This window comes from Hemiscyllium ocellatum, chromosome 13 (genome assembly GCF_020745735.1).
Source record: "Hemiscyllium ocellatum isolate sHemOce1 chromosome 13, sHemOce1.pat.X.cur, whole genome shotgun sequence".
NCBI lineage: Eukaryota > Metazoa > Chordata > Chondrichthyes > Orectolobiformes > Hemiscylliidae > Hemiscyllium > Hemiscyllium ocellatum.
The window spans coordinates 58,582,490-58,595,334 of NC_083413.1; the positions used below are offsets into that span (position 1 = coordinate 58,582,490).

General features: G+C 41.2%; 1 protein-coding gene across 1 annotated transcript in view; it reads left to right on the forward strand.

The window, feature by feature from the left end:
• The first annotated feature begins 7,426 nt into the window (after positions 1–7,426).
• Positions 7,427–12,845, forward strand: part of dock10 (dedicator of cytokinesis 10) — a 341,361-nt gene continuing 335,942 nt past the window's right edge. The window contains exon 1 of the mRNA XM_060834855.1: positions 7,427–7,778. Coding sequence (XP_060690838.1) covers positions 7,671–7,778 — 108 coding nt within the window. The 5' untranslated portion in view covers positions 7,427–7,670. The remainder of the gene's footprint in view (positions 7,779–12,845) is intronic.

Below are 12,845 nucleotides of genomic sequence, written 5' to 3' on the forward strand. Positions count from 1 at the left end.
CAATGCAAAGTGGTTGAGCAGAGGCTGATAGCCAGGCTTGGTACCTATAAGGATGGCCTCAATCGGGACCTTGGGTTCATACTGCACTATAGGTGACCCCACTACACTCTCTCTCTCTCATGCACACACAAGCACACATACACACACAGTTACATACTCATACACTCACGTAGACCCTCTCTCATACACACACTCTCTCAAACGCATACACACACATGCAACCCCCACAATCACACCCATGCACACACCCTCTCACAGGCTAATACTCCATCACACCCACATACATACTTTACCGAGCATTCACACACGCAAAACACACTCTCTCACGTGCAGTCACACTCACAGGCACACACTCACATTCACACACTCATGAGCACACATTCCCCCTCTCTCTCTCTCTCTCTCTCTCTCTCTGTTTCTCGCGCTCTCACATGCATGCACACACACATTCAAGTCTGTGGGGTGAATTTACATTTGCAGAATTATATTTACAGACACATTCTATTTTGCTCAACAAATGCACAATCTGCAGGCAGTCAATATATGTAATATTTTATCAATTTCACTTTAGAAGTAAAACTGGTCTGATTCAAGATTGGCATACAGACAGACTCACACCCTTAATGCATTGTCTGAGCTGAGATGTCACCTTTTGTTATGAAACCTTACATTATCTTGAGAATTCGGCTAAAAAGAAGTTTTGGGATTGACATATTAATGAACCGAAACCTGTATTCTAAAAGATGAAAGACTTAACAATCCAGGTTTATTTAATATATCACTGTATGACACTGTATACTTTTGTTATAAATTCTGCGTCTTACAGTCTTATACTCCACAACCACCTGATGGAGGAGAAGTGCTCTGAAAACTAATGCTTTCAAATAAACCTGTTGGACAATAACCTAGTGTTGTGTGATTTCGAACATTGTCCACCCCAGTCCAACACCGCTTCTTCCATTTCATAACTTTTAAGAGTTGAAGGTGTTGAAGAAATTATGAGTGTAAAGATGATTTAATGTTCTAAGTTGGGGACACAGAATGCTTCTTGAGGAATAGGAACAGCCAGAGAGTATTACGATATAAAATTTGATTAATCATGGAAGCTTGTGATCAGTGGAGTGCCACAAGGATTGGTGCTGGGTCCTCTACGTTTTGTCATTTACACAAGTGATTTGGATGTGAGCATAAGAGGTACAGTTAGTAAGTTTGCAGATGACACCAAAATTGGAGGTGTAGTGGACAGTGAAGAGGGTTACCTCAAAGTACAACAAGATCTTGACCAGATGGGCCAATGGGCTGAGAAGTGGCAAATGAAGTTTAATTCAGATAAATGCTGCATTTTGGGAAAGCAAATCTTAGCAGGACTTATACACTTAATGGTAAGGTCCTAGGGAGTGTTGCTGAACAAAGAGACCCTGGAGTGCATCTCCATAGCTCCTTGAAAGTGGAGTCGCAGGTAGATAGGACAGTGAAGAAGGTGTTTGGTATGCTTTCCTTTATTGGTCAGAGTATTGAGTACAGGAGTTGGGAGGTCACGTTGAGGCTGTATGGGACATTGGTTAGGCCACTGTGGGAATATTGCATGCAATTCTGGTCTCCTTCCTATTGGAAGGATGTCGTGAAACTTGAAAGAGTTCAGAAAAGATTTTCAAGGATGTTGCCAGGGCTGGAGGATCTGAGCTACAGGGAGAGGCTGAACAGGCTGGGGCTGTTTTCCCTGGAGTGTCGGAGGCTGAGGGGTGATCTTATGGAGGTTTACAAAATTATTAGGGGTATGGATAGGGTAAATAGGCAAAGTCTTTTCCCTGAGGTCGGGGAATCCAGAACTAGAAGGCATACGTTTAGGGTGAGTGGGGAAAGATATAAAAGAGACCTACGGAGCAACTTTTTCACGCAGAGGGTGGTGCATGTATGGAATGAGCTGCCAGAGGACTTGGTTGAGACTGGTACAATTGCAACATTTAAGAGGCATTTGGATGGGTATATGAATAGGAAGGGTTTGGAGGGATATGGGTCGGGTGCTGGCAGGTGGGATTAGATTGGGTTGGGATATCTGGTCGACATGGAAGGGTTGGACCGAAGGGTCTATTTCCGTGCTGTACATCTCTATGACTCTATGTGATATTTCCATACAATTGACTCTGGGTTAAAGGAGAAATTTGGCATCACTTCATAGTTTGATCTATTGTCACTTACATTTTTTTATTACTTGCATAACGATAATGATTGACATAACTTATTTTTAGCTGAAAATGTGTTGCTGGTTAAAGCACAGCAGGTCAGGCAGCATCCAAGGAACAGGAAATTCGAAGTTTCGGGCCAGAGCCCTTCTTCAGGAATGAGGAGAGGGTGCCAGGCAGGCTAAGATAAAAGGTAGGGAGGAGGGACTTGGGGGAGGGGCGATGGAGATGTGATAGGTGGAAGGAGGTCAAGGTGAGGGTGATAGGCCGGAGTGGGGTGGGGACGGAGAGGTCAGGAAGAGGATTGCAGGTTAGGTGGGCGGTGCTGAGTTCAAGGGAATCGACTGAGATAAGGTGGGGGGAGGAGAAATGAGGAAACTGGAGGAATCTGAGTTCATCCCTTGTGGTTGGAGGGTTCCCAGGCGGAAGATGAGGCGCTCTTCCTCCAACCGTCATGTTGTTATGTTCTGGCGATGGAGGAGTTCAAGGACCTGCATGTCTTCGGTGGAGTGGGAGGGAGAGTTAAAGTGTTGAGCCACAGGGTGGTTGGGTTGGTTGGTCCTGGCGTCCCAGAGGTGTTCCCCGAAGCATTCTGCAAGTAGGCGGCCCGTCTCCCCAATATAGAGGAGGCCACATCGGGTGCAGCGGATGCAATAGATGATGTGTGTGGAGGTGCAGGTGAATTTGTGGCGGATATGGAAGAATCCCTTGGGGCCTTGGAGAGAAGTAAGGGAGGAGGTGTGGGCGCAAGTTTTACATTTCCTGCGGTTGCAGGGGAAGGTGCCGGGAGTGGAGGTTGGGTTGGTGGGAGGTGTGGACCTGACGAGGGAGTCACGAAGGGAGTGGTCTTTGCGGAACGCTGATAGGGGAGGGGAGGGAAATATATCCTTGGTGGTGGGGTCCGTTTGGAGTTGGCGGAAATGATGGCGGATGATACACTGTATACGGAGGTTGGTGGGGTGGCAGGTGAGAACCAGTGGGGTTTTGTCTTGGTGGCGGTTGGAGGGGCGGGGCTCAAGGGGGGAGGAGCGGGAAGTGGAGGAGATGCGGTGGAGGGCATCGTCGATCACATCTGGGTGGAATCTGCGGTCCTTGAAAAAGGAGGCCATCTGGGCTGTACGGTATTGGAACTGGTCCTCCTGGGAGCAGATGCAGCGGAGACGAAGGAATTGGGAATATGGGATGGAGATTTTACAGGGGGCAGGGTGGGAGGAGGTGTAGTCCAGGTAGCTGTGGGAGTCAGTCGATTTATAGTAGATGTCTGTGTTGAGTCGGTCGCCCGAGATAGAAATGGAAAGGTCTAGGAAGGGGAGGGAGGAGTCTGAGACAGTCCAGGTGAATTTGAGGTCGGGATGGAAGGTGTTGGTAAAGTTGATGAACTGTTCAACCTCCTTGTGGGAGCACGAGGCAGCGCCGATACATAACTTATTTTTATCCATGATTTTATTGATAAACCACTATGTTCAAATACTTTTTGGCAGTTTATCATACTACAACTAAAATATCCAGTGTTTATCCATTCATGCATTAAATATTTTACTTTAATGTGCATTTGACATGTATTTCACGGCAGGGCACCCTGATATTGTTTACTGACAGAATTCTGAAATGAATGACACTATGAGGAACATAGGACCAGGAGGAGGCCATTTAGCCTATTAAACCTATTACCTGTCATTCGATGTGATCATGGTTGATCGAACACTTCAATGTCCTTAAGCCACCCTATCTCCATAACCCTGTATGCTATTGGTATTCAGAAATCTTTCTTTACTTTAGCATACTCAAAGATTGAGCTTCCACAGCCCACTGTGGTAGAGGATTTCCAAGGTTCACAACCTTTTAAGTAAGAATGTTTCTTCTGATCTTGAACCTAAATTACATTCCCTTATCTTTAAACTGTGTCCCCTTGTTCTACACTCCCCAACCATGGAGAAACTTTTACCTGCATGAATCTCCAAAATCAAAATTGAATGATCTTTATAAATTGAGCCATTTATCATTGTTCAGCAAACACACAAGACAATTGGCATATATTAAAACAATCTCAACATTCAATGATTAGATAAATATTAAACAAAAATTACCTACTGACTCAAATATGACATGTAAAAACTGAAAAACAGCCAAATCCACAGTCATCATGACCAATTGATAAGCATCAACGTCTATGCTAGGTAGTGGAATAATGTGGTACTAAATTTAATATGATACTAGGGATGAACAAAACATCCAATGTATATAAAAATGCACATCATTTGAGCTTTCACATATGCCAAATTAACTGTTGTAGTCTAATTTCTCAGTTTAATACGTAGATATAAAATTTTCAATTAAATTGCCCACTCCATTTTATTCTGAAATGTGATGGCATGCATATGACAAAGAAAGCAAACCTGTGCTTATAGACATGAACAAATTCTTCCAGTTTTGAAGTCCTCAGCCATATATATTTGACTTAAGTTGATAGTCTGAGTGAATGGTTAATGGAAAATAGTTTAGTGAGTCTCAGGAATCAACAGTGGCTGATTTATCTCTCACTCAAATCAGAAGATTATGATTTTTGGTCTCACCCCAGAATATTGAGTGCAAAACTTTGACAGTGTTAAATATGAGAGGTGCTGTCTTTTAGAAATTGTGTTAAACTGACATCCTGCCTGCACTGTCAGCTCAATGTAAAATATCCCATTGCACTATTTAAACAAAAGAATTATGATCAATATTACAGAAATACAGACATTTGGTCAGTATTACATTGTTGTTTACAAGCTATATAATTTGTTTTGAGGAAATTTGTTTGCCATGTTTCATGCATTAAGTGTTGATTATTGTACGAGCATGTGATTGACTATACTGTGCCTCAAAGCATTTTAATGCTTTTATATAGCACCTTTCACAGTATGTTTTGGAATGTCATTTACCCTGGTACCTGTGAACTTAAAAGACTATTGGGTGTCTATTGCATTTTGGATAATAATGAGGTAATTTCACTTGTAACAAGGTACGAATGAGGTTAAAGAAATTAATTTCGGTAAAAAGGCAGTTGCAGCTTTAGAGTGATCACATAAATGCTTGCGCTTCATTTGTTTAAAATGATTTTCTTCACAAGTTTTAAATTTGACATTTTGCTTTGCACTAATGGTCTTTTAAATAAAATTCATTAATCATTCATTGAAATTGTTAGATTAAATGTTTAAAAGTCATATATGTTGATTGTTGATGCTAATAAAACACTTCTGCAAAGAGCAACTCAGTTCAATTGCCTGAATTATGCAGAGAGCCCTCTAAGCTATACTTGAGCATTTAGAGTGAAATACTTCTTAAAGCTGGTGAGGAACAGTTTTCTTCTAGTATTTGGAAAATACTAGAAGTTAACTCTCTTAATCGAGAAGAATTTAATGTGTGCATGCAAGACTGTAAGTATGATGTCCAGTGTGTACTTTCTCATCCCAATATTAAAACTGCTGTAGAAAGGTACAATTATTTCACTGATTTTATTCATTAACTTATATTGTAACACTTTATTCCAGGTTGCCAGGTATTCATTCATTTGTGGGACAATGGGAATGCAGGGACAGATTGTTGGTGAGATTGAACAAGATCGCATGCTGCATTCCTTTTCACAGCTAAACAAACTGATCCTGGAAATACAAAGGCTGCCACAAGTGAAGCTGCCCTTTGTTAGTGTGTGATGACCTCAGTTGATGCCTTATTTGCAGGGAAGGTATCTGTCTTGGAGCTTGTGGAATCACAAAGTGCTATTTGCATCATTCCTGAGCCAGAGTTTACCACATGAAAGCTTTCGTGTTTCTTTTGACATCTTTGAATCAGAGCTCCGAGTGACTATGGAGTCTAGATATGGACAACCAACCCAACCGTCAGTATGGCATATCCTTGGCTATATTCCATCTGTGCACTTGCCCAATCCAAGAAAGCCTTGTTTGCTTGATTAGTAATAGCAAACTTTAGCAACAGTATGTTTTCCCTGGAAGGGCCATTTCATTGGTGTTCTTTCCTTTTTAATGTGATGAGGCCAGGGGTGGGAGTTATTTTGCTTTCATTCTTGTTTGGTGGAAATCGCCTAGGCTTCCATAACACAGAGGCAGTGTAGGCTTTCTAAGTGTGGAGTTAGTTTGCTGGGTTTTCACGCCCATTGTGTTAGTCAGCAAATGTTGGGTGTCTGCCGTTTCAATGAGTGCACTGAGATCTTGGGCAGGTCTGTTACTGTAGGTTCAAGGTAGCAGAATTTGCTGACAACTTTCAGTGGTGTGTTGTTCAGCTATTGCCCAGGGAATGTACGCAAAATCCACGAACTTATAAGTAGGTTTTGGACAACTTTAGGCACATTTTAAAGCATGAAAAGAGACCTGTCAGCGCCAGATTCTGAACTCTTCCAGATGCTTCCTCCAGGCCTTATTGAAGCAGCTGTTTCTGAGCCATGAGCCAAGGAGTTTGCTCTGAACCGTGCTTGGGAAGTTGGGATCGGCTGGATAAGTCCTTGCTGTGCTTGTGGCCAACATAGCGCGTCCCGCACAATACTCTGGCGTGTATAACACGATCTGCAAATGTGTTGCTGGTCAAAGCACAGCAGGTTAGGCAGCATCTCAGGAATAGATGCTGCCTAACCTGCTGTGCTTTGACCAGCAACACATTTGCAGCTGTGATCTCCAGCATCTGCAGACCTCATTTTTTACTATAACACGATCTGGGCTATCCGTAGTCAGAGACAATTCCTCACTCATCGCTCAGACATTCCACATTCTTGGAGCCATGAAACTCCTAAATTCTAGCTGATCAGATGAAAACGCCACGTGTTTAACATTGTTGCACTTTTTCCATTTCTTTAAATAAAAACAATCCGCCCAACAAGCCCGGGCTCTGTGTGTGTGTGTGTTTTAAAGATTTCCAACATCTGCAATCTTTCAATCATTTTAACAGGTGATTTTGTCAAAGTTATAAAGGGTACGGTCGCCAGGTGGTGCTAATAATTCAGAAAATGAAAGTGGAAAGTTACAGGAAATTGAAAGCCACTATTTCCAAGCATGTTCTCTCCCATTTCTCCCTTGCTCGGTTTGTAATTGTACCAAGCGGGATTTATGACTGGCTTCGCCAATTTAGACTGGGAGTGTGGAGGAGCTAACTGTGAGGAAGCAACTTTTCCCATTGGTATCTTCAAATATTTCCACAGAGAGTCAGTGGCAAATGTAGCAGGCATGCGCTATGTGCATCGGAGAGTTATTTTCTTGGTAACAGTTGGGTGAAGTGGTGTTTACTTGACAAATATGAAAAGGTTGACGCTGATAGAAAAGATAGCAAATGTCTTTGTTGTCACTTGTGGTTGAGTTCCGTTTCCTGGTTAACGGGCGCTGGTGAGGACGAGAGATCAGCCAGTCAGTGTGTGTGTGTGTGTGACAGAGAGAAAGAGAGCCACACATTTCGTATCGTTCCAAGCTGTCAGAGCGGGACTATCCTGAACTGGAAACGACAATGGGAGAATCTAGCCGCCGCTTCACCAAGGGGCTGTTTAAACCCGGGACAGCTGCAGAAATCCGACAGAGTGCCTCGTTGGCTGTCAAAAGGCCATCTCTGCTTGTGGTCAGTGATTTTTGTTTTGTTCTTAAAATACTGTTTGGTCAAGTTGTTGCTTTGCGGAGATACATGAATGGGATAACGTGTAGACGATTCACAGCATCGTACAATAACATTTCTGCTGAAAGGGTTGCCTTTAAAAACGAAAGCGACTCCACTAAACAGGAGAGAGCGCAGAAGTTTCTTTTAAAGGCGGTTTAAAGGTACTTTGTGTATTCTGTTCCCCGTACCACTGCATACGTGCGTTATTTCCCACGATTTTCAATATGCTTAGTATTTCTCACTGTTGCCACTGAAGTGATTTCCACGGGAAATTCCTCGGTTATGACTAAAATATTAATTTGCAACAGCAACTGAATTATGACACGATACCAAAAGGACTTTTGTTTTTGCTTTCCCAATAAGTTTCTCGGAAGCCATTTGTCGATCTGATTCTGGACCCTGCGAAGTTCACGGGTGAAGAACTTCAGTCATTTGCGAACAAGAGAGTTGCAATCAATTTTATTTTTTTAAAACTTCACCGGTTCAACTCTGTTACATCCTCCCACATCATGTCTTCGCTGCTGCTGGTTTGTTAGTCTGATTATAAACAATCTTTCAAAAAAAAACTAATGGACGGATTTCCATTGAAACTTGGTACACAGACAGGAATGGCCCAAGGAAGAAGGGATTTTTTTTGGTGGAAACCCTAAAACTTTTTTTCAAGGGTTTGTAAAGAAAGCTGTTTGCCACTACCTTCAAACGGCAATTAAGCATGGGCAATAAATGCTGGCCTTGCTACTGCTGCCCATGTCCCCTGAAAGAGTTTTAAAAAGACATTAGGATTAAGGCTAACTGACTTTTTCTTTTAAACATTCTGGGCTGGTTGAATTAGAACCGTGTTGATTGTTTCAGAATGTTGTGGATTTGTCCGAACCAGTTGTCAAAATGTGAGCAGAGATTTCAGAACAGGTTACTGAATGTGGACTGACTTGAAGTCTCCTTACTGAGTTAATAATGTCGATACAAAAGTCTTTTTTTAATATAGCTTTGGAGTACATTGGCAGGGAAAAGCTTGAAGGAAGAGCTGGATAATTGTAATGATGAGAACACACTGTGCCAAGGGTAGGTTAAATCCGAAAGGACTGTGGATGCTCGAAATTAGAAACAAAAATAAAAATTACTGGAAAAGCTCAGCAAGTCTGACAGCATCTGTGAGGAGAAATCAGAGTTAATGTTTCGGGTCTGGTAGGTGCTGTATGGGACCATATTAAGGATCGTATGGGATTGGGGGTCATTTATTAGCTTGGATAGATGACTGGCTGGTGGACAGACGACAGAGAGTTGGGATGATTTTTTTTCTGGGTGAAAAGATGTAACTGGTGGAGACCACAGGGTTTAGTCCTTAGACCCCAGCTATTTACAATCTACATTAATGACTTGGAAACAGAGATACAGGGTTCATAGAATCATAGACTCCCTATTGTGTGGAAACAGGCCATTTGGCCCAACAAGTCCACACTGACCCTCCGAACACTAACCCATCCAGACCCATTCCCTTTCCTTATTACTCTACATTTACTCCTAACTAGTGCACCTAACCTACGCATCTCTGAACACTATGGGCAATTTAGCATCTTTTGGATTATGGGAGGAAACTGGAGCACCAGGAGGAAACCCACGCAGACACAAGGACAATGTGCAAGCTCCATACAGACTGTCGCCATGGGCTGGAATCGAACCTGGGTCCCTGGTACTGGGAGGTTGCAGTGTTAACCACTGAGCCATTGATATAACCAAATTTTAAGACGGCACAAAAATAGGTGGGATGGTAAATTACAATTAGGAAATAAGAACCTTACATATGGCTATAGATAGGCTAGGAGAGTGGGCCAAAATATGGCGAATGAAGTTTTACATGGATAAGTGTGAAGTAATGCATTTTGGGTGAAAAAAATGGAAAAGCAATCTATTATTTAAAAAGGGAGGAATTTTGGGATGCTTTGGTGCAGAGGGATCTGGGTGTCCTCATTCATGAGTCACAGAAAGCTAGCATGCAGGTACAGCAGATAATAAAGAAAGTGAATGGAATGTTGGCTTTTATAGCTAAAGGAAAAGAATATAAAGGTAAAGAAATATTGTTGCAACTGTACAAAGCATTGGTGAGACTGCACCTGGAGTATTGTGCACAGTTCTGATCCCTTTGTTTGAGGAAAGATGTAGTGGCAATGGAGGCAGTTCAGAGGAGGTTCACTAATTTGATCCCAGAGATGAAGAGTTTATCACATGAAGAGAGATTGAACAGTTTGGGCCAATACTGTCTGAAATTTAAAAGAATTAGGGGAGATCAAATTGAGGTATTCAATATGATAAAAGCTGTGGATAAAATAGACGTGGAATGGATACTTCCTCTTGTGGGGCATTCTAGGATGAGAGGTCAATGTCTTAGATTAAGGGGTAGCAAATTTAAAACAGAACTGAGGAGAAATTACTTCTTCCAGAGTTGTGAATCTGTGTAATTCAGTACCCCAAGTGCAGTGGATTCTGGCACAGTGAGTAAATTTAAGGAGGAGTTAGACACATTTTTAATTGGTAGTGGGTTGAAAGGTTATGGGGAGAAGGCAGGAAAATGGGGGTGAGGAGCATATCAGCCATCATTGAATGGCTGAGCAAACTTGACGGGCCGAATGGCTTCATTTTGCTCCTATATCTTATGAACTAATATCACTTTAGATGCAATAGGAATTCATTGGAAAGAGCTTTCTAACTATATAAGTAATCTAATCTAATAAAATTCTGTGACTACCATATTGTAAACATATAGACTTCCTTTGAATAACTGCAGGCAAAATATAAATTTTATCATATTGGTTGAGTCAGTCCACTAAAATCATAGTGATTATCCTTCAAGCACTAATAATGCTGTCTGCCTTTGAATCATCAAATAATAGAAGCATAGGAAATCAAAATATTAAAATAGTCAGGACTCACACCCCTCCCATTTAAAATCAGTGGTGATCACTTTTTCCTGTGTACAGACAATTGCTGGAGGACACTTCAAAATGGAGATTTGTGATTTGCTCATTGATATTGCTGTAATTGCTGCATGATTTTTGTTCTCCCAGCAGCCTCTAAAGCCACATTTGAAGTGAGTGATGTATGCCCTTATTGTTGTCTGTGACTACAATCTATTGTTATTCCGCTTGATGTCTGAGTAGAGAGCTGTATTGATGTTAAACCCAAGAGCCACAAAGGGGTTGAGGAGGAAATCATTGAAGGAGAAACATTGCTGCTATTAATTTTTCAAAAACAATGCACAAAATGCATTTTTAGTACAAAATATTTACTCACTGTACAACATTGAAAAGTACTAGATTTCATCTTGCAGAGTTCAATGTAGTTCCAAATGCATGGAAACTTTAGTAGTCACACAGTTTTCAAAATTGAATAGGACGACTTGTTAGCTGGATTTGTCTCATTTCTTGATGGAATTACATCGATTTCCGGCGTTAGATTTGATTGCTGAAGAAAATGTCAGCCCACATAGATGAGGTATTGATTTGATTTATTTATTCCTGTCCCAATAACTTTATTTTGCCGGTACCTGACACTCAAGTCATCTTCCGGCACAGTGTGGTCTGTGGTTGTAAAGGTCAGGGCATCTTTTGATGGTTATATTTCTGGACTAATCTAAGATATTGTGGCACCATTAGACATATTCATCAATATACAGAAGTGATATGCATACAAGCTATTTTCTATCCTCCTTCATCAATAACTAGGTGCAGCATATGCTGGTTATATAATACTAGCAAATAACAGTGTTTCTCAAGTTCTACTGTGTAATTGATTGTAGCCATATGTCCACTTTCAGATGGCTGTTATTGAAATTAATTGGTATGTGATAATGCAAATTAATTGATTAAGAAAGCCATTACTTACCTCCCAGATAATTGTCACAATACCTTCACTTCCAAGTGGCCACAACAGCATTTGACTCACCAACAACTCTTAGGAAGGCTTTTGAAGAAACTCAGACAATCCTCTAGAACAATATCCTAGATCAGAAAAATGAACCAACATTTTTGTATATACTTCCACAGGAGAAGGTACAAATTACATGCCAAAGGAAGAGGGTAACCAAGGAATAAGAAACTGGCATTTATTAATATTAATAAAGAAAAGTTATTGGAGAAACTTAAGGGATTAAAGGCTGATAAACCTTCAAAAATTAAATAAAAACTGAGAGAACTGCAGATGCTGTAAATCAGAAACAAAAACAGACTTTGCTGGAAAAGCTCAGCAGGTCTGGCATCATCTGGGCAGAGAAATCAGAGTTAACATTTCAGGTCCAGTGACCCTTCCTCAGAACTGATGGTAGCTAGGAAAATGTTGGACTCGCCTCCAATTCTCATTTACTACTTACCCCCTCTCCCACCCTATCTTTCTGCATATAAACTGACATTTTCCTAGCTACCATCAGTTCTGAGGAAGGCTCACTGGACCCGAAACATTAACTTTGATTTCACTTCACAGATGGTGCCGCCCGTGCTGAGTTTTTCCAGCGACCTTTGTTTTTGAACCTCCAAGAACTGCTGGCCTATAGCTTAGGGGTTTAAAAGAGATAACTGCAAGAAGGAAACTGAAACTTGGAACTACAAGCCAGTTAACCTGACATTAGTCATGAGGAAGTTCTCCAATCTATTATCAAGAAAATATTGTCAATCACTTAGAGAATCATAATATGATCAAACACAGTCAGCATAGTTTTTCACAAAAGGGAAAGCATATGGGCAAATTAACATTTTTTGTGGATTCAGCTAGAAAGCTAGGTAAAGAGGACCAAGTACATGGACTACACATGGATTTCCAAAGTGATTTAATAAAGTACACAAAAAAAATTAACTTGCAAGATAAAGATTCATGGCGTTTGGGGTAATTTATTCGCATGCAGTTTGCCAAGGAACATTCCACAACTTGAAAATGCCCTATTTATACTTACTTTCTGCTTCCTGTCTATTAATCAATGCCTGCATCCATTCTCTCATGAAGAAATTTTAGTGAAGCATACAAGACTCTTAAAGTGCTTGGAAA